The 27,832-nt window shown below is 42.3% G+C and overlaps 1 protein-coding gene across 2 annotated transcripts in view; it reads left to right on the plus strand.

The window, feature by feature from the left end:
* The first annotated feature begins 334 nt into the window (after positions 1 to 334).
* The window catches only part of igsf3 (immunoglobulin superfamily, member 3), a 159,584-nt gene continuing 132,086 nt past the window's right edge, over positions 335 to 27,832 (plus strand). For both annotated transcript variants that reach the window (XM_072686011.1, XM_072686012.1), the window contains exon 1: positions 335 to 1,359. In XM_072686011.1, the coding sequence (XP_072542112.1) occupies positions 1,320 to 1,359 (40 nt within the window). In that variant the 5' untranslated portion in view covers positions 335 to 1,319. The remainder of the gene's footprint in view (positions 1,360 to 27,832) is intronic.

Genomic DNA, 27,832 nt, shown 5'->3' on the forward strand with positions numbered 1-27,832 from the left:
GTGACTTGGGATTTTTTTTTTTTACCCGGTGCGTTGATGGACATGTAATTAGGAGCTGAAAGCGCTAAACTGGACTGAGCGACCCCTCAAACCAAGCAGAGCCGCATCAGTCCAACCAGCACACACCGCCGGTCTGTCTTAAAGCGTTGAGAGTCATTTAACAGAAACTGGGACGCGACCAACGTGCTTTCTCTCCTTACAGTGAAGCTGTTTACAGTCACAGTCCGGAGACCCAAACGCTCAGAGTCTTTGGGGAGGAAGGTTCCTGGAGGGTCGTTTGTAGTTGAGACCACAGTGAAGTCTCAGTGGGTAGTGAAGTGAAGACCCCCCGTGGTGTCGATGCTCCGGCGCGGATAGATCCAAACACTACGGATACAAAACACACCACTGGCAACAAAAAAACCCCTGCTCATCATCCCCATTCAGAAGACCAGGCCGGCTTTGTTTCTCCCTCAACTGACAGACAGAAAAGTGAAAAAATGGGCTGGGCCACCTAGCTTTCCCTTTGTGGGCTGGTGATAATAGGAGAGCGCGAGAGCGAGAGAGAAAGAGAGGGGAAGGAGGGAGAGCGACCTTAGGAGATAGACAGGAAAGAGAGAGCGGGAGGGAGCGAAATAGACCAGCAGGAGGTAGAGCTACACGCACACACGCACGCACGCACGCCCGCGCTCGCTCTCTCGCTCGCTCACACACACACACGGCTGAAGTGGAGCTCAGTCCAGTAGTCTGTGGTTGAACTGCTTGTGGTCGCTGGTTTCTGTAGCTATATTACACAGCAGCCGTTATCGCTTTCACTGTTCCACCACAGACTGGTATTGGTTTCCTGTCGTGTGTGGGCAGCAGTAGCACTCCAGCGCTGAGATTCAGATACACACCAGCCCACACCGAGCACTAGACACACACACATACACACACACACACACACACAGCGGCAGCGCTGGAGGAGACGCCGAGGTTGGATTTGTTGGTGTGGAAGGAGGCAGGCAGGCAGGCAGGCTGGTGGAGACGGGACGGGAGTGGAGTGGAGAGTGGAGCGGTGTGTGGGCTTTGAGCGCTGGACACTTAAATACGAGAAATAAGGGTCCAAAAGCCGATGCTCCTCTGTCACCGTAAAGGATACACCCCGTTCAGAGCCCAGTCGCTTCGGAGAAGGAGGTTAAGGAGCAGCCTTGGCTAGACCTCGGTCTCCTCAGTGCATATTTACTACTGGAGCTCTTGAGGGCCACTGGGAAGTTGGATTTTCTTTCGTTTTGGAGCGTTTTTGCAAAAACGTGACAGCAGCAGCAGCAGCAGCAGCAGCAGCAGCAACAGCAGCAGCTATGGATCTGCGATGGCTGGTTCTAGCCTGTGCTCTTTTAGGTAAGTCTCGCTGTGCCATGCTGATCGTCCGTGTGTGTCTCAAAGGAGATCTTCTACCTGACATGTTCTGCAGTTTGATGGCTTACGTGACTTGTTGCTGTGTGTTTTGTTGTTGTAGCAGTGTGTGAAATTCTCTGACGGTCATAACATTCTTATGCTTCTACTCCTCTACTAAAGGTCTGATTCAACTCATTAGCTCCTCGTGTGTAGACTGAGGTGTGAGTCTGGTGGTCTGGTTTACTTTGAAAGCGATGGGCATCTTTCCCCACTTGCAAGTGAGAGACACTTTTAATCTATTGGAATGCATATAAGGAAAGGCTGTAGGCTGCTGACTGGCAGGTGGGCTGGCTGCCTACTTCAGTGCAGGTTAGTGTAGGCTGCTGGCTCTGGATACAAGTCAGATATAAGCCTACTATAGGAGAGTGGGCTGTTGGGTCAAGACAAGACAGCTTATTGGCTGGGGAAGGGACTCTAGCTGGCCGGTGTTGTGAGGATTGTAAAAGTTCTTGACTGCTTAGTTTTAGTGTTGATGTAAAGCTGTCATTATATGGCATTGGAATTGGGGACTGTTGTGATGGTGTCTAAATATTGAAATTAATATTCCTTGCCTGGAACATTGGCATTTGGCATGGTTGCAGGATTAGCCAGGCAAATACACATCCAAGTTTTACATAGGTGCAAACAGTGAACGATGGATTGGGCTAATTTTGGTACCATGCTGTCTGCTTGGCTTTGTTTTTTAATGACCAATGTTATCCAGCTGGGTCTCATCAGCTCTGCATGCTCCATCAGGTGCTTGGACTAGGGTTTATGTGGGTTTGGGGACCACTGGAGAAGATTTAATGTTGCGTTATGGAGAAGTAAATCAAGTGAAGATGTGACGTGAACTATGATCTGTGGTGGTTCTGTGTAAGGTCGTCACTTTCAATCCTCATGACAGCATTGGGAATCTAAGTCCAAGGTTTAGAGTTCAGGTCAGATAAGCCCCTGTGCCCCTCCAGACGGATTGTAAATTCACACACCTGGATTCTGACTTACCTGGATGACTAATTGTGGCTGGTTTGAGCATGTGAGTGGTTGATAGTGGCGAATCACATAGGCTGGCAAAACAGCTGTTTGTGTGTCCCTTTTGTTTGGCAGCTTGGTTACTTGAGTTTGAGCTGTTCTTGAACTGTTCTGGGTCTGAAGCGCCCACAAAAGGCCATATCTTTCAAATAAGTCATATTATAAATATTATGAGTGTGGCAGCACAATTGTATGCACATTACATCTTGGATATAGTTCTCATGATCCATAAAATATGCCAAAAATATTTAAAAGCACTATAATTGTCCTCGTATAGACAGTAAATATCGTCCAGACCTAGGCTTTGAGCATGAGACTGTTGGACATACACTGGTCTGTGTGTCCTTTGTTGCTGAACTAGGTTATTGTGATTCTGTACTGGGTGCCTAATTTCCTAATTATTTTTCATAATAGTTTTAACCCCCCCCCTTCCTATTTCACTCCCCACCTCAATGATTACAGCTCATGTAAACCATGTGAATAAGGCAGATCAGACCATAGCCTGTTATTTCTGTTTTAATGAACTTTCACCGTTGCAAAACACACACACATCCACAGACTCACACATGCACATTTTCTGGCAATGCCATTCATATTATTATTATTAGCATATTCTGTATATTCATGCCTCCCTAACTCACTGCCCCTCCCCCCATTGCACACCCCTTCTCACATCCATTCAAATATGCACCCTGCATCTAAACAAACAACAGATGGCCCTACTTTCCTGGACAAGAGACATGTTAGTTCTGCAGGGAGGGAGGGAGGGGGTGTGGTGGAAATAGAGCCTGTGCCCACTGTTGGCTTCTATAGTACACCAAGGATTTGTCTCTCGTGCCAGATTTAGCTTCTCCTCTGAAGACGACTCGTCCCATTGGGATGTGTTTTAACTATTGCATCAAAGACTTGAAGCTTAGCATTTTAATGAAATGAGTTTGCACTGGCCAGTGTATCCTTACAGCAGAAATGCTATTTTAGGAACCTTTCAGGCAAAAAAAAGTGCCTGCTAAAGTTTTTGAAATAACCATACATTAAAAAATATTTTGAGAACCAAAAGTGATTCTTTAGTGGCATCGCAAAAATACTTTTTTTTTTTTGGCACCTTCTTTTTTTTTTTGGAAGGGTGTACTAGAGATTATAGAGATTATTAATATTTTTACAGGGCTGGGTTTCTTGAAAGCATCATATCAAAAAGATGATTCCCAAATTTGTTGGGCAGGCATTACACCGAACACTCTCTTCAGTTAAGATGATCTTAACACTAAGATGCTATTGGGAAACTGGGCCCATGTGTGAGATGGCACATCGTTACGGATGGTTATCAATATCAGGCTGGTATTCACAGAAAATGCGGGATGGGATAGCACGCACTCACACTGTGTGATCCTATGTTGGCTATATATTTCTTCTTGTGGGTTAGCAAACGTTTAAATGCTCATAAGTGTTTCACTTAAACAGCTCAATTTTAAACTAACAATATTGACTCAGAAAACTGACAATTGTCAAAAGAAAAGAGTCTTCTCTGGGGTCTGTCAAATCCGTAGGCAAGATAATAAAAAAGTCATATAGCAACAATGGCTTGACCAACTGAGAATGATCCCATAACGGTAAGATAACGAACACCACACAGTCGCTTGTGGGCAGATTTTAAGCTGACGGAGCTACAGCTTGCTCAGGGAATTTACTCCAGACATGGGCATGAGTTGTATGAGCCTTCTAGGCAGATGGACAGGAGAATGTGGGGTGGGGGGATTGACAGAAAGCAGGCCTGTGGATCTGGCTCATTCTTTAGACCTGTTGTGACTTTCCCAGATGGGAGAGAACATTTCTTAGAAAGCTTCTTCCCCCTCTTTACTTCCCTCTCTGCCTCTCGTCTTGCCTTTATTTCCCTGCTCATCTGTGCCATCTTTTAAATCTGTTCACAAAACAGCAGGAGAGGCCATAAAGCGCTTCCTCATTTACGCACACTTAATAGACCCACAAAATAGGGAAAGCAGACATAGAGTTTTTGTCCCTGTGTCACTCTCTTGTCTTTTTATACTCAGTTATTATGTTATTCGTGGGAAAATTATTACATTTAATGCCTACTGTGGGTGTAACCATACAAAATGTTTTTGTGGATATGATAAGATTTTTTGATGTGGAAAAATCAGGATTACCTAAAATAAATAAATTTTATGTTGCTAATGCTTCCATTTCCAGTTAACAACATACAATGTTTTATAGTAATGAGTTCGCCTTAAGCGAATACATTAGCCCCAAGCTAATATACACTTGCTTTTTCCTTTCTGCTCTAGATTTTAAGGGTAAAGTGGGAGTGGTGTTCTTTTTTAAAATTTTTATTTATTTATTTATTTATTTAAATGTTATTTTATACTTTTTAGAGAGAGGCGCTTCATTGCCGGTCTGCTTAATTGATTTTGTTTGGTATATTTCGTGCCCTATAATCAGTGTAAAAATTGACACCTTATTTTGAATGTATTGCTTGATGCTCTTGTATATCAAATTGAGATGCACGCATTGAACAATACAACATGATACACTGAATTACTACACTCCTATTGATCACGCTTTCATTCTGCGCTCTTTATTATGGGTTTTGTGAAGTGTGAGAGAGAAAATATATTTCATTGAAATGTTGGTGTGCATAGAAATAATGAACCCAAAAATCATGATCTCGCAGTGTGACCGTGTGCATTGTGGACGTGTAACAGTGCATTAGAAATACATCCCACACTCATTCATGATGATCATGATTCATGATGCACCAGCATTGTTTGCACATCAGTGTTTAAAATGGCTTGGACCAATCGAAACCCACTTTTCAGTATGCTTGTGTCATGTGACAGTCTGCCTGCCTCCCATCTTCAGTCTTTTTGGTAGATTATGGGGTAATATGGATACAGCAAACCTTTATTTTGAATATCAAATTGTGAACCCAATATTGCCAATCAAATGGTGGGCTGAATGTATCATTACGGCTCCAGTGAGCAGGACTAGGAGAAGGTGATGAAAACCTAACTAATGATTTAATGTGCTATCTGATTCTTTTATTAGCTTTTACCTGACATGCATGCAGCTCATAGAGACAGCACTCTCCTTCGCCTGCCCACTCAGTCTCATAAAGCCAGACGAAGTGGGCTTCTCAAACTACCTTGAGCATTAATGCCAATCTAGCATATTAACACCAGAACACTTAATATAGGCTGCCATGCCAGGCAATTTATTTCCAAAAGCTATTAGCATTTATTTTCAAATTGGAAGTGATTTTTTTTTTTTTTGTGAGAAAGTAAGTGGGTCATTAGGTTCAAATGCTGCAGTAGTTGGAATAGGCTTAACTGACAGGCCTGCTGCGTTTTCCATATCTCCAGATCTCTGCAGTGTCTCTGTATTTTTCTTATTGTTTTTTTCTGACTGTGCTGGCTACAGGCCTGCTGAACAGTGTTCACTAATAGGAGAGACCTGACTGCTCAAAGTCTGCTGTGGAGAGAAACAGTGGAGCTGTTCAGGTCTAAAGTGCTGCACATACTCAATGCTACTTTTACACACAGTTAACTATCCTGGATTTGTGTAAAGTGCACTCGCACACTCACATGCACACGCGCACACACACTCCCTGTTCTACCAAGGGGAATAGAATAGTGGTGCTCTTTCAGTCTGAAATGAGTGTTCACACCTCCCTCTCAACACTCCAGCAGCTCTACCAGAACACTGCCATGACTCGTCAACCATCTCACTGACACTCCTGTGTGACACTGACGCTGCAAGAACGTTCTTGTCCTTTGAAGACCTGAGAATGTAATGTACACACTCTCAGCCACCCCCCAAATGACCCCCTTTTCCAAAAACGAGTGTGTTTGTGTGCATGTGAACGCGATTGGACTGAGCCCTGAGAGTCTAGACATATCGCTTTACACTGTTCATCATTTGTCCTGTACATCTGTGGACATGCACGACATGTTGAGGGGGAAAAAAAATTCTTGCACCACATGTGTTTATGCATTCATGGCATAGATGTAATACTCCTGGGTCTGGGTCACAGTTGTTTTAGGGTAGGTCTGCTTGTGTGTGTTCATTTGTCCTTCCTTATTTATAATAAATAAGTGTACAGCTGCTGGTTTTCCCTGTTATGCTTGTGTTGTGTATTTCTGTTCAGCTGTGCACTTTTTCTTAATGAGTGATCGAGTAAATAAAGCATTGCAGTCCTAGCATGTATTTTTTTTTTCTGTTGATCTCATTACAGTGTCAGGAGCTCAATAGATTGATTCAACCTAATTGGCAAAAAAAACATATTGAATGGGGCAATAAAGTTATTAATAAAGTTAACGTCTACCAGAAGAGCAAATAGTGAGAGAATAGTATGACTAGTATATATGAAGAATCAATATAGATAATATAGTAATATTGATCAAAATATACTGATCAGGTATAACATTAAAACAACCTTGTTTCAATACACATGTGCATTATCTCAGTTTTACTGACCATATACGAGCCCTTTGTAGTTCTATAATTACAGACTGTAGTCCATCTGTTTCTCTGCATACTTTGTTAACCTCCTCTCACCCGGTTCTTCAATGGTCAGGACATGGTGGTGGAGTGTTAGTGTGTGTTGTGCTGGTACAAGTGGATCAGACACAGCAGTGCTGCTGAAGTTTTTAAACACCTCAGCGTCACTGCTGAACTGAGAACATTCCACCAACCCGAAATATCCAGCCAACAGTGTCCTGTGGGCAGCATCCTGTGATCACTTATGTAGGATTAGAGGACGACCAACACAAACTGTACAGCAACACATGAGCTTCTGTCTCTGAGTTTACATCTACAAGGTGGACCAACTAGGTAAGAGTGTCTACTATTAGACTGTATTAGTGTACAGTGAGTGGACACAGCATTTAAAAACTCCAGCAGCACTGCTACACGCACTAGCACACAACAACCACATCAGTGTCTCTGCATTGCTGAGAATGACGCACCACCCGAGTAATAGCTGCTCTGGGGTGGTCCTGAACATTGAAAAACAGTGTGAAGGAAGGCTAACGAAGTATGCAGAGAAACAGGACTACGGTCGGTAGTTATAGAATGAGAGTGCTCCTATATGGTAAGTGGAGCTAATATAATGGTGGTGTGTGTATGTATGTATTTTATTATTATTATTATTATTATTATATGCCCTCTTTATTCTGTGCACAGTAAGCAAGCACAGATGGGGCATGTATTGCAGCAGATAGTTGCTTGTTGTAAGCTGTTGGAATCTGAACTTCACAATGTGAACTGTGTTTTATAGTAGATGACTGCAAGCTGGCAGTAATGATGTCCTGTTGATGTTGTAGTTGCTTTTGTCTGGCATTGGACCTGTTTTCCCCTTAGCTAACATTTTATGGCTAACAGCAAAGCACAAGTGCATGTTTGCGAGTTCCAAACATGTTCCCATGTGTATTGTAAACCGGGTGTGGGGAATTTGTTTGTGGCTTTGTCTCCATGTTTGTCCCTGTTCTACACTGGCTAGCTTTGTCTTTGACTGAGTGCAATTAAAAAGGGATGTGAGTTCACAGATCTGGGTTATAATCTCTGAGTATTAGATTTTATGACTGGCATAAATGGCGAGTGTAAATTGACCCTGAAACCATGAACCTTTACCTTTGTCCTTTTCACCACCAGCCAGTTTCCCAGACTGTGTTTAGGCCTTAATGTGAAGTAAAAAGAATTTCAGTGGTGAACCACAGTTGGCATTGTGATTTAGTTCAAGATTGAATGGGGAAACTTTTTAAATGTTCAAACAGCTCAGCCGTGTTTGATTGCTTTGAGATGTTCACATGTCATACTGGTTTGATGGCCACTGCCAAGTTGGAAATGTCAACATTTGACTACATGACTCAAAGCCTGCCCTTTCTTCATCAGTCTGAAGCATTTAGAAATATAATACCTTTGTTAACTCTGTGTGTTTTTCCCTGCATTGATCCTACTTTCTTTGTGGGTATTGTCCTTAGAAGTGGTCAAGCAGGCCATTGCTTAGGTTGGGTGTGTCTTGATCCTTATCTCAATTGTACTACTATCTCTGGTGGCTCTATTTTTATTGTGTGTGCATTTGCATCCTAAGTGTGTCTGTGTGTATGTTTGCATCTCTACAGGAGAAATTAGAGTGTTGCCTGAAAAGGCTGTGATAAGATGGGAACACACAGTTGGGGGGCACGTGTTTAACATGTTCCTGCCCCCATGGCTGGTAAACAGGATCTCTCCAGCCTCTTGTAATCATCTCTTTGCCTCTGGCTGCTTCACAATTACAGAGCAGAAAGGTGGGCAGAAACCCCTATTAAAACCTGACCAGCAAACGGAGGCAGCAAAAACCTTCCCAGCATGCTGATCTTTAAGCAGGAGGTGATCTTTAGTAATTGGTCTGATTGTCTTTTTTCTTAACCTTCTAAGTGGGGAAATGCTGGCATGTGCACATATAAAGGTGTAATGAACTACAGTTGCATTCTAAACAGCTGAGAAAATAGCTCCGTTATAAACAACCGTCCAACACCCGTACCAAATATACCTTCTACCCCAAGGAAGGCATTTTACTGCTCCTGTAGCCAAGCAAACCCTAAGGATTAGACTGACCAAAGCCTGTATACTGCTTATTAAAGAGGTGAAGTTTCTGCCCCCACAATTTTATTCCCATCCAAACCCCCACCCTAGCAGTATGCTAGCAGCACTAGGAGTTTGAAGACTTGCACAGGCTTCCTTCATCTGAGACTTATGAAGCTAATCAACTGCATCTTTTCTATATTCTGCAAAACACTTTGAGGAGAACTGCCAAGTCTATGATGTCAGCTTACAAACGCCTGTGTTGGTTACCATCGTGCTGAGTGTAGAGGAGAGGGAAATACATCCTACCTTCCCTCCAGAACATTTCTGGACATTACCTGGAGGAGCTGTATGTGTGAACGCAAAGGTCTGCATCATTTGTACAGGACATAATCTCGCCAGCCCCTAGTACAAAGTCTGGGTAACGTCTGAGTGAGCCCATGTGTAAATAGAGCAGGCTATTTTCCAGAGAATTTACAGTGGGTCATGCTGTACATGCTCATGTCCTCTGTAGTGACATGGAAAATATCTGGCTGTACACTAGATGTTGAAAAATGTCCAGATCAGATTCTTTATTATTTTCCAGGGTTCATATGAGAAAAACATGGCTAAGAGAGTCTAATGGGTATCAGTGGAAAATGCCAGATCAGATATTGGAAAGTATGAAAATGAATGAATCTGACCTGATTATTTAACTTAAGTTCACACTATTCACACCTGGCCACTTCATGTGATGAGCGTATATATAGATTGGATCTTGATGATAAGATTTTAGCCACATGCATTTAAAAAGCGTCAAAAGTGCCTCTGGGTAGTCAGACTGAAATCTTAGAGCTGTGTGAGTTGGAATATACAGATTTGCTTGTTGTGCTGCAATTATTACTGGTGTGTCTGTTATACTGGGGGATGTTTTGGTTATTAAATGCTTCTTGGAGAGGCGGATGCGTTTGCACCTGGCTCAAATGGGTCTCAGACCACCTCCTGAAGTGGTTTGAGTGATTTTAAATGCGTCGTTGGGTTTGTTTACGCCTGCATTTTTATGTGACTTGGCCTCATCTAGATCCATCCGTCCCTCTCAGCACATTTGAAAATGCATGTTGGGGGATTGATAACAAGCTTGCAAAGGCAGTGTATAGTGAGGAGCGGGCTTTTGAGGGCGCGCTTGCAGGTTAGGAACAGCAAAAGTGTAATTAATCCAAATAAAATGGTTGAGAGAGTGAGAGTGAGAGTGAGTGAGTCTTCCATTTGGGACATTTAATGTTGTGTATGAAGATATTTCCAGCATTCGCCCCTGGTCATTACGGACACTGGCTCGTGAATCTGGAATAAAGGCTGATTTGTTACTAAGGACCTGCACTGTCACTGCTGGAGAGTAACCCACATTTCTCACCTAAATGAAGAGAAGTAAAGCAGTCAGTCACGGTCTGGGCACTAGCTGGCCTTCATTATCTCCACTCTAATGGCTGCTATCTGATTGCTTTCCGCAGGAACAGAAGCGTGACTGAAGACGGAGGAGAAGCCACTAGCGCTAGGGGGAAAATGAGGGAGAGGGGGATGAAGGCTCTTGTTTTCTGCTGAATTTAGTCCCCATGGCAGCATAAAAGCATAGTGTGACTGACAATTGCTAAAAAAAAAAAAAAAAAACAAACAAATGAAAAAAAAAATGTCAGAGGAGACTAATTAATAGTTAATTATTTTCCTTTCCCAGACTGAGGCTGGATGCACAAAACATGCAGATGGAGATTTTGAGCACAGCGCTTAGAAGCTGTCACTCACCGAAGCCACTCAAGTCCATATTCACTTGTAATTAGAGTTTTGTGTTTGCTGAACAAAACTGCAAAACTTCTCCCAGTAATTGGGTGTGTGTGAGTGTATGTGTTTTGGCGGGGGGTGGGGGTGGGGGGTTTGAGTGAGAGATTTTAACTGTTAACGGCTCAGTTTGGGGTGTGTGTGTGCGTCAGGTTATGTTTGCTCTCGAATGATGTTTGCTCTGTGCGGACTCTGAAAAGGGGTCCGGTGAAGGTTTCTGAACTGCTAAGGCATGGTGGGTGATGATAAGCTGCTGTCCTGCTAACAGTAAAGGGGGAGGGGGAAAGATGTAAGAGAGAACCCAGCGCTGACTAGGACAAAGGATGGGGAGATTGGTGAGTGGTGAGCAGGTGTCTGTAAGATACCAGATGCTGTAAAAGCCCAGACAAGAAATGGACACTTGAGACGGTGGTGTTAGGGTCCGGCTGAGTGGACTGGTCACAAACACTAAATATTTTAACATGTCTGCTGTTAATGGGTGAAATGGCAAAGTGGGGTATGTGCACCCCATGCTCAGGACCGAGAGAAGGATTAGGGGTTGAAGAGGTTGGAAACTCTTGAGTTTAAGAACAGGGGAGTATGGACAGTATGTTAGAAATACAATATGGTACTTAAAGACAATGCACCAGCAAACACTAGTACAAGTATTAGGGATGCATTGATATGGGAATTCTGGGGTGATGCTGAGCTGATTTTATGAATATATCCGCCGATGATAACTATTTTTGAAAAATGTAGAAATTGGGACTAAATCTATCTGGATTAGCATTAAGAGAAATGTGATGTTAATTTCTGACGATCTACAAATGAAGTACAATGAATAAAATGCAGATATTGTAACACAGTAGCTCAGTTGTTCTAATGTTCTGCTTCACTAAAGTACACACAATCAGATAGCATCCTACATAAGCAAATATCTTGAAAGGTTGGTCGAATATGATATTGAAATGAGTCTAGTGAAATAGGCAATACAATGGTTTTCATTGTTATCATGATAAATGGTCCTGTAAGTTCCAGCAGTCCCTGTCCACGGGCCAATATAATCTTAAATATGAGCCAAAAGATGCCCCAGCAACACTATGTCCATCACTCTGCAAATCACCTACTTTTCAAGTACAAAAAAGACTACATTTAGTCTGGTTTAATGAAAACCATGGCAGCAGACTGCAGTGTATTCTGTCTCTAGGAAAAACACCATGAACCAGGCAAAGCTACATCTAGTTACAAATCACCCAGATTATACCAACAACACAAGATCTGCAAAAAAATCGAATACCAAGTCTGGACACTATGAGCGACTCAGCAGATTGATAAGAGCAAAAGCCATCACATCAAACACATCGCTAGAGAAGAGCTTGTGCTCCCATCAAATAACTATGAGGGCAAATATATGCCTAATGTGTCTCACATTTGGACTAAAAAAATCAATAAATCTGTGAGGTCAATATTGTGAATATTGTCAGTACACTGACCAAAGAGAGCATCATCAGGGCTGGTTCACTGGATTAAGTGGGGTGTGTATGTGAGAAATCCATTTATCCATACATCCATCTTATCCACTTCTTCCTGGTCAAAGAGTCTAAAGCCTACCCAGATTCATGGACCACTCACAGGGTAGTGTGAAATTCTGAATTCAAATCTTCGTTTTGAAGGGAACAGTACATGAACACACACACACACACACACACACCGTGGGGACTAACAGAAAAGTAGTAATAAAAAAGAGATAATCAACATGGGCAAGACTGAGTCGATTAGAGGTGCTGAATGTCTGTCTTGATTAATATTTGATGAAAGGAAACCCAGACTCTGTAGCTAATCAAAATTTCAACCATATTTTGGGAAAATCCTTATGTACAGTGACTGTCTTTCATAAAATTTAAAAAAATGACAACATTAATGTAATAATGGTCAGTAAAGTGACAAATAACTATGGTGGTAGTATAGTCATCTGTGATGATGGCTGTTATTTATTTATTTAGTTGTTTTTTTTAACACACACATATACACACACACACACACCGACACGTATGCAAACACACCAGCAGCTATTCTACAGCTGTGAGGGTCCACAGCCTGAGGTGAGGTCAGATGTATGGTGGCCCATAGAGGGTCATAAATCATTGGTGGTTAACATGCTTGTAGCACTTATGTAATGCAAAGCAAGGGTCCTTAGAGTATCTCTCGTGTGTTCCTGTGTCCCCAGGCTGCAGAAGTGAAGCATGGACTGACACAGCACTGGTAGATAGCAGGCCTGATTTGTGGCCTTAGTGCATCCAAGACCGTGCAATGGTCATGCTGTGGGCTTTCCTTTAGTCCCTGCATGAAAAAGATTTCCTTGCATGGTTGCTTTGCACAACAGTATCAGCAGTGTAAAGCTGGGCTTAGTATCGACCTCGAAAGAAATTAACTAGTAAATTAACTACCATGATCAATAAGCACTACATCCTTGTTTACAACATGTGGTATTCTTACTCACTATACTGATGCTCAGCATGTGCTCCTGCTTGTGGTTTGTGATGACCCAGTCTATACCAGGTCTATTCCTTCATCGTGAATAATCTCTGGCCATCAACTTGTAGTCTGGATTTACCTTTGGTCACAGATCCATAAAAACAGTCCACCACCTATTGTAAATCTGCTGGCTGTTCTGGTGTAATTCGTACGCTCCTAATCAGCATGAGAAACCTCTGACATGTCTTCAGGATGTATGGTAAAATAGAGAGCATGTGGGTGAGAAAGGGTCATCGGTCATTAATGCAGAACAAGCTGTGGTATTGGAGCCAACTGCTCCCCCACAGCATGTGTGTATGTGTGTATATTGAAGCTTGTATGGCACATAAGGTATTACTAGAAGTAGGAGAAGTAACAGCCTTAGTTTGATGTGGTTGCAGGTTATTATAAAGGCATTTCTTTGCTAGAACACATGCAGGCTTTGATTTATTAAAAGGCTAACAGAAACCCTCATCTAGAAGACTTATGTAGTGGTCAGGATGCTCATGGCACCCTAATTAATTGTTGGATGGCTCATTTTCATATTACAGCATTTGCAACTGGAGGCCAATATTGTGAAAGCAATTAACAAACAATCTAGTGTGCAGTGCTAGTCATTATTGTTCTAGAGCTATGGCTATGCTGACGGACTGCTAATGCTGTGGGGCTCCTATTGACTTCTGTTTATTCTTGGTCTTGAGCTGTCATTGTAATTTATAAAGGTTATGGCAATACACTCAACCCCTAATATGATTTGCTTCATGTTTTGATAATCTCATAATGTTTTGAAAAAATGTTGAATAAAGCAACAAAAAAAAAAAATCCCTGTATCGCGTTCTGTTGTTGTGGGGCCTACCAAATATCTACCAAAGAATTTACTTAAATTTGTTGTTTGGAAAAGTGCTAAGACATGGTCTATGTGAGACTTATGATGTGTTTTCTAATTGCAAAATTGTCCGCAGTAGTTGTGTAATGGATATGTGTATTCATAACGAACCCTCGCGGTACAAGGGTCATGGTTGTTATTTTAAGGATTTTTTGAGAAATCAGTCTGAACAAAATGGCCAAACAATACAAATGAAAGCTAGAGAACGATAAGAGGCCATGACATTAAAAAAACTTACAAAAAGATTAACTAGGACTCCTTAATGAAAAATGTCCATCAGACTGTTTTCGCCGGTCACATCATGCTTGGATTCACTTGGAAAAGCTAGGAGTTAAACATTGTGATCAGATCCCTCGAGCCACATTCTGAAGTGGTCAGAGACGGCTCTTGACCACGTTCAACACAAGTTTAAGCGGAATGCGTTTTACCGTTACGTGGGAAGAAATGCGCCTGCCAAGCGCCGATTAGCAGGTGAGAGGATAAACAGGGAAATGCCAGATGGAAGCTTCGTGAGGCTGGAGTTACGTTCTGCTTTTGACAGTGTATGATATACTGGCAGCAGCGAGAAAGAGAAACAACTTCAGTACTTTGCTGGAAATTAAACTGAAATGTACTCATGTGCTTTTTAGGTAGGAAAGTAAAATCAGCTCTCATTTGGTCACAGTGGGGTCGTATTTTAGTGAAAAGTGTAAATGGAATACAGCCAAAGTGAGATATGATCCAGACATCCAGCCTGCCATTGTGCTAATTGCTAATTCATCATTGTTGATTCATTAGGAAGGTTTCTTTTTTTCTGAGTAACTGAGTAATTGTGACAGCCTTTATTAATTCAGGCCATTCTTGGATGGATTCCTGAGAGAGGATTTCTCTGATGTCCTGGCAACAACAGGCAGCCACATTCTCTGTGGCTGGAAGGCTGAATGCTGAGACAAAGCTAGCAGTGAGGCTTCAGTCTGCTACCCTGCAACCTTCTGCTCTGCTCTCCTCTTTTCTGCGCCATTGAAACCAGATCCCAGCTATGTTCAGTGTAACATTTCACATGAAAGGAACAATGTCACGGACATCATGCACACATGGTTCACATAAAGGTCCCTGGGCATGTATATTGGCCGTTAGGCCTCCTGTATGTCAGGTGCACTGTGGGTCTTCAATGGCCGTGAGTGTGTGTGTGTGGTGTGTGAAATAGACCATGCTAGTGAGCACCACCTGTTCCTGGGGCCTGAGGCTGTTGTTCCTGTTTTAACTCACTCAGGCTGTGCAGGCCTGAGGGCTGAGAGGCGCACTCACTGTAAGCCATTCTGCCGTTCGGTTCCAGAGCAGAGAGGAGACAAATCTCAGCCCAGCAGGGAAAGACACACAGTTCAGGGAGAAAAGGAGAGAGCGCAGACCCAAGAGGCTAAATGCAGGGTCCAAAAACTGTTTCACTTGAGTGGTCTTTGTTTTTGTTGCTCTGGAGAGTAATGTCACCATTACATGCTTCTTTCAGAGTGGATAACTGTGGTCTTTGCTGAACGGTTTGTGCACAGCGAGCGACACTCTTCAGAAGACTATAGCAGTGTTACACAGAGGCCAGCTCTTTCACCTTTTGTGCTCAGCGGCAGACTTCCTTTTGAAACACAAGACAGAGTGGCAGTAGAGAACTGAATTGGAGGCGATTATTGCTCCGGTCGCCTGAAAAGCTCCCACTTTTACTGTTTGTGCGAGACATCCATTAACAAGGACGGGGTGAAAAAAAAACGCTCGTTGCTAATGTCCAGCTCCTCCACATTAGCCTCATAAGTGCTTTTGTGCTTCTCGTTGGCTTTGTAATTCATCAGTCTTTCAAAGGCAGCTGCTAATGCAGGCTATAGATGTGCTTTAATGTAGGACATAGTTCTGAAGAGCTCAAGTACTCTGTAATGGCAGTGACATCACCCGAATTCATACACACACACACTTGCACATGCACACGTGTGCTCGTTCACTTCTCGTTCTGTTATTGTTCATCATAGCACTGCCCCTATGCGCTTGGTCATCATACACCCATTTTCTCTATCTACTCTGTCATCTTTTGAAAGGATGGCACTTCAGTCCTTCAGGAGAAAAAAACGCACGCTCTCCATTTCCCTGTTGCCATGGTAATGACTCTGTCGGGTTTTGAGATGCACCTAGGCCCCCCCGTCCCTCTTCCGGGGCCCCCTTAGCCACCATTCACCTGGAGGAAATTGCTCTTTGGGAAATTGAGTGGAAACAAATTCATTTGTGTGGATATGAGCCTCTATTTAACGTAAGGTCGCAGTGTAAAGAGCCTTGCGCATCGCTGCAGGCCAGTACCGGCCTCCCCCATCTGTACATCAACAATATCTCGCTGCTGCCTCCATTAGCCTCCTCTCTTCCACCTGGTCCAGCAGCCAAGTAATGGAACAGTTTCGCCTTCTCTGCTGCCTTCCCTTTCTCGCTCTGCCACACACACACACACACACACACACACACACACACACACACACACACACACACACACACACACACACACACACACACGCTTATGTGCAATGAGCTCCATTTGGGTGCAGTACACGCCATCATTCCGACATCAATACAGAGCCGGTTAGATGTGTAGGTCAGACAGGGTTGTTTTAGCTGACAATAAATTGAGAGCACACCACTTGTTTACCAGATGTCTGTTCTTTACATTATAGGTTAGTGGGATTAAGGCCTCCAGGTTATTCCATCTCCCAGCAAATGGCTGCTGCGAGACAGTTATTTGGCATTTTTCACACTGTGTTTTCAGGCTGTTACTCCAAGTAAGCCAGCAGGGAGTACTGGCAGATCCTTCAAAGGTACAGTTTCTTCTTCATGGCAGAATTTGTGTTGTTGGAAAGGTCTTTCTGGAGATAATGCCTTCCTGCTTGATTGACTAGAAGCTCACTGTCCTTCACGTTTAAGACCATATTGTATAGGCTGAGCCTTTTCCACCTAACTGTGTTCCCCTCAGGTCTGCTCTGAGAGTGGTATTTGGAGAGCTTTAGAAGGGCTTAAGGGGGCCATAGCTGTGGTTTCGATGTATGTGACTATGAGCTTGTTTACACCTTGCATTAACAAGTCTATCTTGATGTACTTTGCCAGATTCCATTTTATGTTTTACTTAAGTGCATGCCTTCGTAAAAGGCACATCAGTGTGTGTGTTATTTCCGTTAACAAGTATGGCTGCAATGTCTAAAAAGGCACTTGGTTGCGGGGTAACTCTAGCCTGACCTTTACTCTATTCTCTTGCTTACCAGCCTTGTATTTCCAAATATAGTGGTGTCTTCATATGGTGGAAGTTCTCATTTGCAATTGCAATTTGCAATTGCAATTTCCACCCACTGGATAGGACTCTCCCTTTTACATGATGCTATAGTGAAGGGAAGCATGTGCTTTCTTTGAGTCCCAAGAACCTGTATCTTTTTAAACTGCCGCTAGCTTGATATTATTAGAGGTGAATAGTAATGGCCAGTTCTTCTACTGTATGTCAGCTTACAGATGCCCGCTCTGGCCAGCATTGCTAAGACTGTGGTGCATTTCTCGTTTAAACTCTCTCTCTCTCTTTAAAAGTGATGCACAGTCATTTTTTTCATGTTCAATTCTTAAATTGTTTCCTTTATTGGTTTGTGGAAATCCACTGAGACTGCAGTTCCTTTCAAGGGAATCCTGATAATGCACGAAGCACAAACCAAGAAAATCCAAATCTGAACAATGCAGATAAGACCGTTAAACATGACTGTTCATAAAGCGTTTTTTCTCACATTAGGACAAAAGGAAGCAGATTTTGGATTTTAAAGAGTAATTAAAAATCCCCGGAGAGATTTCAGGACAATAATTTGTTCTTGTTTGTTTGTTTTTAGAGATTCTGATTTCATGGGGCAAAGGAAAATATCCCAGAACTGTTTATTTCCTATTTCACCCTGCACAAGACTACATTCTCACCTTCTGTGCCGTACAAACTATTATAATGCAAACTATAAGCCGTCTCTGGGAACCCTGAAGGTGCGCCACTGTATGTTTACTGCACTGCAAGCGTGTATTGTAATTTGACTTACTGTAACTCCGCCTCTCTCAGGGTTATTCAGAAGGTTTATTGAGGGGTAGTGTTGTTCCATTGTGGCATTGCGTCATCTGTGTGTTCTGTAGAGGCTGACTGTAAAAATGTGTGTGTTGTCCTTTCCTCTGTGGTGCCTGGTTTTTAAGTGGAGCATGGGTCTCTCTGACCTGCCTCTGTTATCCCTCTCTGTCAGCTTTATCTTCTGGCTCAGGTGTTTTGTAGAAGCAGGACCCTGCTCCCTCTCTCTATGTGTGTATGTGTGTTTCACTGCCTCTCCAGGCTGCAGACCCTCAGGATAAAACAGAGGCCTTGTACTAAAGAGAGAGGGTGAGGTGCAGAGAGAGGAGAACTGAAGTCTGCAGTAAGCGTTAGTTCTGCTGCTGCTCTCAAAGTTTTCAAGCTCTTGGCAAAAAGATTGAGAGCATTTTTCAGGTTTCAAGCAATGCCTTTGTACACCTGAGAAGTGAAACTGTGTGTGTGTGTGTGTGTGTGTGTGTGTGTGTGTGTGTGTCAGATCTAGGTGAGTGGTTGCCAATGCATCTGTTTTTGATGTGGGATTATGTGAGCAAAGATTAACAGGCTGGTGTCAGACCCTAATGAAGCAGTGAGGCTGTTTCTCCTCGCAGGAGATAGGAGTTGCACTTGATTGGATTAGTACTTTATTCCCTCCTATCCGTGGACCTGTGTGCATAATCCTCTTTAGAATTTCCCCTCTCCCTGCCTGGCTGTGCTGGGAGGCTGTCCTTGATCTCCACTCCCTGTGGGACACCACTGAAAAGAGCTCCACTCTTCTCTCCAGCAGATCGGAGCCAGATTCGTTTCTGTAGTCTGCGTGGACAAGAACAGAGGCATTAAAAGAGGTTGTTAGGTATACAATACCTGTCCAAAAACATCCAGGCACCTGCTCCTACAGAGGTTCTGCTGTAATCAATGGTATTAATAGCGAGAGGCGGCCCACCCTTGACTGCTGTGTCAGCAGGTACGCATCTAGCAGGACTTCCTAGTAGATGTTGATGTGAATTCATGTCATATTGAAGTCTCACCAATCTGTCCCTGTTGGTGTAAATCTCCCTGATAAAGCAGCAGTAATGAGCAACTTGTTTTGTACTGTAATGTTTAGATGCGCCAATATGGGAATAGTGGGCTGATGATTAACAGCTGATGCTGATAACAATGTTGAACCAAACATGCATCGCTGTTAAAAATGCTCCTCCAGTGAATTATTGATGGAGTTCAATGTGCTCACACAGACAGCGGGCGTGTCCTCTGACTTGTTCAATATTTTCTCAGATGCTTAGCACAGTTTTGTTCAGCTTTTATCCCTATTTGTTTCTTAGCTTTACCTCAGTCTCACTGGGTTCTGCCTACCCTAACTTAACAAGCCTGATTCGTGTTACCTTGCTCTAGATTCTGGCAATTTAGGTGTCCAGATGTAGAGCAGGATTTCTTGCTTCATTGTTTTTTACACTGTTTTGACTGTTTTGCAGGGATTCACAGATACAGGAATTGTATATATGTATATATCTGCAAATCTTGATACATACACATTTATACAGTGTAGAAACTGAGACTAAATCTACCTGGATTAACATTACAGAGTTACAAATCACTGCTGTCCAGTGAAAAACTTGTATTTTCATTTTTCCCATTGTTTGATGTAGAGTAAGGAACTACGATAAATGGACCAATAGAAATGCTCTAAATAAGCTCCTATTTTACATTAACGTCCATTCAAAATTAAGAACAATTTTGCCTTCTTCTGTAAAGTCACCACCACCACTGGAGATACATGTTTTTCATTGGACAGTGATGATATTAGTAAGTAAGTAGATAACACAAAGCAGCACTTCTTACGTATTTTACTCTACTGAGGTAAAATACGTACTTTACAAAATCTGTTCAACATGTACAATATGTACAATATTTAATACTAATAGTTTATGTCCTTTGAGTGTATATAATATGTTTAATATTTCAGCATATACAATTATATCAACAGATCTAAATGATTAAAAGGTTGTTTCTTGATAAAGGTACTGCCTGCAATTTTCAAATCATCTGGGCCTAGTTTTGATTCAGTTCAGCCACAAGCATTAGTGAGGTCAGGTTCTGCCATTGGCTGATTAGATCTGGATCACAAATGGCACTCCAACTCATTCTAAAGGTATTCGATGATGCTTCATCACGCCACTGAATGCATTTCGACTGCTTCACAGCTCAATGCCGGGGAGCTTTACAGGCACTCTAGCCAACGTTTGCCATTACTCACAGTGATGGTTTGTGACTTGTATATGACTACTCCATTGTCTCCCATTCTGCTGCCTCTGCTTTTCTATGAAAATTACACAGCTGTGTGCATGCAGTTTAACACCCGTCACCAACTGCTCTGGCTTAAAGCATTTTTTTAATTAGAGGGAGTGTCTGAATACTTTTGGACATATTATGCTAAATCTGACTTGCAGTTGTCTGGTTTGATCCACGTATTTTAGGAAGGTTCTTATGTTTCGGGTTGTTCTGTATGTCAGCACAGGCAGCTGCAGTTGGTATGTAGGCATAGTGTCTCTAATGAGGGGGTGAGGGGGGTTTAGGCCCTCATTGTTAGCCTCTGTGAGCAGTGTGCCCTGATTTTTGTGCCCCCCTGAGCCAGTTAAACCCCTGTGAAAGGGTTCAAAAGGTCCGCAAGACAAACAGGAGCAGCAGACATTCCCTCACGCGTGCCTAGTGACGAAGCAAGGAGGGAAAGGAAGAGAAAAGAAAGTGAACTCATGAGTGGAGAGACGACAAGAGAGAGCGAGAGAAAAAGAAAGTGGATACGATGGAGTGAGAGCATTTTAACAGTACTCTGGTTGTGCTGGAACACATTTAGCACTAAGTGATGGCGTTTTTATAATGGCGTTTTTGTGTTTTGTGTATGCTCAGCATGACTGAATAACTGCAAACTTCTCGCTCTCACTTGACTGCACAGACATGTGCAGCATAAGCATTTTAAGTCGACTGAGGACGAGATCATTATCCATTTTTAATCCTTAATGTTTATTTATTTTTTGACAAAATTAGAAGCGTGTGATCTAATTTATCCAATCTTCATTCTCATAAAAATATTGTAGCTCTGTTGTCTGGTGTCAGCCAGGGAATGATAAATTTTAGAATAAAGGATAAATAAAGTTTTTTTTTTTTAAGTCTTGTTTCTTCTATCATTAGGGAGTTTTTCCTGGCATTGTTACCCTCGAGAGCACTCGTTATGGGAGGATATGCATTTCTATTAGGCTGCCTTACGACGACGTCTGTTGTAGGACGTGCCATACAAATACAGTCAAATTCAATTCACCAGGGGTCTGGTTTATAAATACTATGGAGGTTTGGCTGATGTAGCGTAGTGAGTAACATTGCTAAGTTCCTTATGGCAGATGAGTCCTTGGCTGTGACTCCTAATGCTATATTTTCCTTCCTCTATAAAAATTCCAAACTGTAAGACACTCTCTGGGAAGAAGCAAGTTCCCCCTGAAAAGTCATTTTATTGTTATATGTTTCAATTGTATACTTCAGAAGTTAAACAGCAGTACTGACTAATATGAATACATTTCTCATTGCCACACTTCTTAAACTGAACCATTTTAGCCTGTTTTTAAGCCTGATTTGGTCATAGCCGAGTTTCAAGACGTTTGACATGCAGTGTGCGAGGGGACGCAACGCCCAATTAACTGCTCAAACAAGCTCTGAGTGAGCTGTCGGACAACCAGTTGGATTTCTGACGTCAAACAGTTTGCTTAAGTCTTAAGTTTGAGCAGTCGCGTAAGCTGATTTCTCAATGTCACAACCTGTTTTTCTCTAAACTGCATATTGTAGATTGCATTGATTCAGCGTACATATTGATACTGAAAAAAAGTTCATTTGTCTATTAAAACAACAATGCAGGTAGTAAGTATTGGCTATCAGCCAACAGATAGATCAGTCAAGCCCTAATAAATACTGTACTCCTCAGACTGTCTTGTCTGACATTCCCAGTGTTGATGCTGCTGCTGTTGTGGATGTACCTTATGCAACACCCTCTCTGTGGACCACTCTAGCACAGGTCTTCTGTGCTACATCCTGGCTGTGGTCCCTTTTTAACTGCGGTCAGACAGTGAGACGCCCTGTTTTTCTGTCTTGCAGTGTCTCGCTAATGCTACTCCATAGAAAGTGACGCACTCATTCAGCAGCACCCTGCAAAAGCACTGGAGTCTGCAGTCTTGTAAGTGCTTCTGCTTTGAAAGAATGGTCCATTATAGATGCCGACCATCAGACATGCAGACGAAAAGGGTGATCATCTCTTGCTCTGCTCTGGAGGACAGACAGACCAAAAGGATGACCAGAAAAGTATTTAGAAATGCGAAAGTCGACCCACAATGCACCAGGGGGAGGATCAAAGTGAAGGAGCATATTAAACAGCTCGTGTTCCTTTGAGGTTTTCTTTTTCTGAAATGCTCTCAGTGCATTTAATTCCTTTTCAAATGATCACAGGGAAAAATACCAACAGGCCGTATGAGTTTTCAGTTAGTGGCAAGATTTTGTCTCATTAAGGAGCCCAGAACTGTGATGGGTTTGAAATGATGTTCTGCATGGAGCAGAAATCCCTTTCAACTTTTTTTTTTTTTTTTTTGGTGGGGAGAAAAAAAAACAACCATCAAAAATGAAGTCATGAGCTCAGGGTGAAATCTTGCCCCTAAAACAGTAGGCTTGACAAAACACTACACTGAAAAGCCCTGGAGGGGTTGAGGGAAAGAATACAGTAGAGTAGCTACACACATATATACTCTCACATGCAGAAATGAATGAAGTCCATTACACATCGTTCTTTTTTTTTTTTTCCTTTTTTTCTTTCTTTTGACTCACTGGGCACAATGCTGTGTACGGGGGTTTGTTCATTTTTCATCTAAATAACTTTTACAGGCGAGCACATTCATGCTCAGAGGGGCTGCTCAGGCCCATTGACTACCACCATGATGGAAGTGAATGAAAGGCAGGCACAGATATTGTGCATCGCTGTTAAAAATGCTACTTCAGTGAATTATTGATACAGCCCATTGTGCCCAAACAGACAGTGGTTTTGTCCTCTGACTTGCTCAATATTTCCTCACATTCATAGCACAGTTTTGTTCAGCCTTTTGCGCCTGTGTGTTCTAGCTCTCCCTCAGTTTTTCTTCCAAACTGTCTTTTAAACGGTTCACCTTGCTCCAAATTTAGCCTGGTATTTCTCCCTGCATACAATTCTGGTGTACAGGTATAGCATCAGTCGATCTTTTACAGAATTCCCTTTTCAAGCTCTTCTGCTCTTCTGAGGTACAAGAAAAGCAACACATTATTAAACATGGGTTTGAAACATTAATCAAATCTTAAGTGGCATCAGATCTGCCTGATGTCAATACTGATTCCTATATCGTGATGCCTCCCTAGTGTCATCATTAATTGAGCACCCATGTAACTCATCAGAAAAGATAAGTCTGACCAGAAAAATATCGAAGAAACATTTCCCAGTCGCGGTGATGTCAGACTAAATCCATACAGCCCAGCAAAGTGATCGATTGCCAGATTCAGGCTGGCTTCAGGAGGGTATTAACTAACCCCTGATCCATCCATAAACCTACTCGACCTTTGACATCTCCAAATCACGCTGTAGAGACCGATGCATACACAAATAGAATAAAACGGTGAATGATGTGAGTATATTGGAGACGTTTGGCATGTCTGGTGCTGCAAGGTTACATGTTCCAGACTCAACCTTCACCTCCATCATGCAGGTCATATTTCTCCTCCAGACACCACCATACTTCCTTAATCCTCATGACCCCCTTATTACCCCCACCCCAGCCTTACTCTAAATTTGTGCGAACACACACATACACAAAGCTTATGCACCTTTATGAAGGCCTAATGATCTATTGCCTACCCGTCCACACAGAGACACGCACTGTGTCCTCACACTACCTCTGTACTCTCATACACACACTCATTTCCTTCATCCTCTGGGCACAGGACCCTCCTCATTAATCACTCTCAGTAAAGGCCTGCCCTGTGTGTGTGTGTGTGTGTGTGTGTGTGTGTGTGTGTGTGTGTGTGTGTGTGTGTGTGTGTGTGTGTGTGTGGCAGGCACTAGTACATATGCAGAGCTTGTTTCCTGGCGACCTTGCTTTGGCCAGCTGAGGGACCTGCTCTGTCTCTAGCAGGCTGAATACTAGTCTACCGAACACACACATTAGCCATGTGTCCTAATCCTGCACTTTACCTTTGTCACACAGCTGACAGAGGCTTGCTAGCATTCTGCAACATCTTTTACATGCTAGCTTTGGGTAAAGTGTGTGGGCTGGGTGATGAGGTAAAAATAGTATATCACGATATAAGACTTTTTTTCACGATTCATGATATTTATCACAATACATGTAATCAAAGACTAAAAACGTCAGTAAAGACAGATTCTTATAAACTACTAGTGAGAATAGTGAGTGATTTTTATTCAACATCTGCTGCACATCTAATTAAACCAGTCTAATTACACTGCTTGTAATAAAACCTGCAGCAGATCAGTGTTTTATTAAGCACTAACAGTATCCTCGATATGCTTAGAAAAGTATGTTATCACGATACAATAAAATATCGCCATATTGCCCAGCTCTACTGTGTGGCTTAATCTTCACATACTTGCCTCAAACTGTTTCAGGTTAAGTAATTTCATGCTATGGTTTCATACTGTTGTCTATAAAACCAATACAACATTCCTGCTGCTACCGATTTTAGCCCTATGACATACCTCTACATGTTTCTGTAGTGTGTCAGAAACCATGTGATGGGTGCAGTTATATTGGTATCAGCAGATAATTAGGTTAGGTTTGATGTTTTAATACTAAAGACTGATAATATTAAGTTTCCATTTCTTGTTTGGGTTAACCAATTACCCAACCCATTAATTCATCACATGTAATGCTCCTTTAAAACATACGCAACCAGCTACCGCCTCTTTTCAGACTGCTGATGCATAGTCCTTGGACAACCAACGTGTACGGGTACCAAGCTCTTATGCATCGGTGTATGCTGATGTGGGGAGAGAGCCATCTACCCTCCTGGAGAGAGCAAGGGCAATTGTGCTCTCTCAGGCACCGGCTGCTTATGGTACACAGCCTGATCTAGGATTCGAACTAATGATCCTCGGGTCAGCGCCTTCAGATTTAGTCCGCTCAGACTCAGATTATTATTTTTATTATTATTGTTATATATATATATTTTATTTTATTTTATTTTATTTTATTTTTTATTTTTTTTGTTGCACAGTGCAGTAGCAGTGTTCCGGGGGTGGCAAAGACTGACATGCCATCCTCCCTATTACAGTCAATGTTATTCTGAAGCTGCTATTTTAAGGTAGAAGTCTGTTGTAAGTACCTCTTCTGCTGACTGAGCGGTAGACTATGCTTAATCAACCGGCTTATTCTACATAATTATGCTTCATGTCAACATGCATGCTACTTCAGACCTTGCACACACAATCACATTCACACACACACACCCCACTACAGCTGTGACCCCAGCTGCTCACACACGCAGACAGGAAGCAGTGTGTCCTTGTCCTGGCTGCTGTGTGTGTTCCCTGGCTCTGAAAGACTGTGTGCGTTGTTTGGCCTTGCACAGCTGAAGCATTGCACAGATGTCTGCTTTTGCTAACAGTTCTTATTGGTTTTTAACAACAGGGGTCTCAGTGGGTATTCCAAAATTTCTCTCCAAACTCAGAAATCATATTTATTTACACACTGATGATTTATTTTCCCTGCTTGTTAGCTCCGAACAGATGTTTGAACTGGACTTAAATAGACCAGTAGGAAAGCCCACAATGAAATGAAGACACTCTGCACACACTCATACGCTGCTGGATGGTGTTAGTAAGCATCTGTTAAACTGTAAAGCCGGTGTGCTGGCATGTCCTCTTCCATGTCTGGAGAGAACAGAGCAGCTGCTGCACGTATCTGACTAATAAGGAATTTCTGCTGTATGAAAGGGCAGACTGATGATCAGTATACTAATTGATTTTTGGAGGTAAAAGCTCTGCTTTTGAAAGCGCTTTGGATTAACCTCAAGGCCTAGCAGTTCCCTTTCAGAAGAAATTTGATGACCGTATTGCCCCTTTGTCTTGTCTGTGTGCATTTGAAGCTGGACTTGAGAAAATGTCAGGGGTTTTAGCCATTCACAAAGTGTATAATAGATAATGGGAAGTGTACATGTTGAAAGATTTAATGCTGGCTAATCACAAACCCGTAATTCTCACAGTGGTCATAAGAGAACTGTGACATTTCTCAATGCCTTTGGCCTTTGCATACTTTGCCAGTCACCTCTAATCTGTCACCTTTCCTCAATGCAGGGGTGGGCAACATTTCTTAAATTTATCTCGGTATTTTCTGTCATCTAATAAATAACAATATGAATTTACTGTTTACTGAGCTTACTGTAGTTAAGATTTGTTAACATTCACCTTTACACCAGTATACCTCTCAACCCTACCTCGATATATCTGCTGTAGTAGGATAATTAGGGGTGCATAATCAATTTAGTTTAACTGTTGTGAAAATAATTAATCGAATGCTGCAATTAAAGACTCACTAACAGTGGGAATTGAAGTTTACATTCCTCTACCATTGTATGATCTGGCCATAAATAATGTGGAATACTTACTACAGTAGTTTAGTTGTTTAGTTGCTGTGTAAATTGATTGTTCTGGATCTATGAAGGTTTAGGATGAATTAGTGGGTTGGGTCATTAAAATGTTAATTACATTCTTGTCATTCTTGAGCAGAAGTGAGCAAAGGCCTCTTGCCTGCCACTCTGCTCAACATGTTCATCTTATGCGGAGGAGTGCATGCATGCATGAGGAGTGTTTTTTTCAGAAATTTGTTGTAAAGGACCTGTGTTGATTTTTAGAAGCAATTATTGCCTGGAAGTGAAGCGTTTTTCATTCACAAGCTGTGAAACTTGCCGGTGGTCGCTGTCCATAAGTTTCAGGCCAAAATTCTGATTTCTGAGGACTGATTTCCTGTAGACTGGAATTTCTGCTACTGCTAGTATGACCATACGCTTCGATACACCTGCAAATTCAGTTACTTCTTTCACACTATGGCTTTTGGCATGCCCACATACAATCACTTCTTTCTTGCAAACATTAACATCTGGTTTACGACTCGTTTTCCACACCTCGAACGAGGCGTTCACTGCGCTGTACCACCTCTTCTCAATCTATGAATCCTGTCACACACTCCGCAGGTATTTTATTACCCTGATCATCCTTTTGCAACACCATCTGCAGGAGCCTAAAGCTGTTACCACCTTAAACACACAAGATGACAATTTTTTTTATCATCTTGTGTCATTTTGTGCTTATATCTCTATATCTAGGAAAAGGTCTGCTGAATGTAACATTATTCAGTCATTCCTAGCTCAATATTAATATCTATAAAGCCTGAACCACATTTAGCTCTCCCAGATTCAGTCTGTCTATGGTTAAAATGCACTCAGGCGGGCTGACTGCTGCTGCCCTTGACAGTTCCATTTTTCCCCACAGTCTCTTGAGTTTG

The sequence above is a fragment of the Salminus brasiliensis genome, chromosome 8 (assembly GCF_030463535.1).
Source record: "Salminus brasiliensis chromosome 8, fSalBra1.hap2, whole genome shotgun sequence".
In the NCBI taxonomy this organism is placed as follows: Eukaryota; Metazoa; Chordata; class Actinopteri; order Characiformes; family Bryconidae; genus Salminus; species Salminus brasiliensis.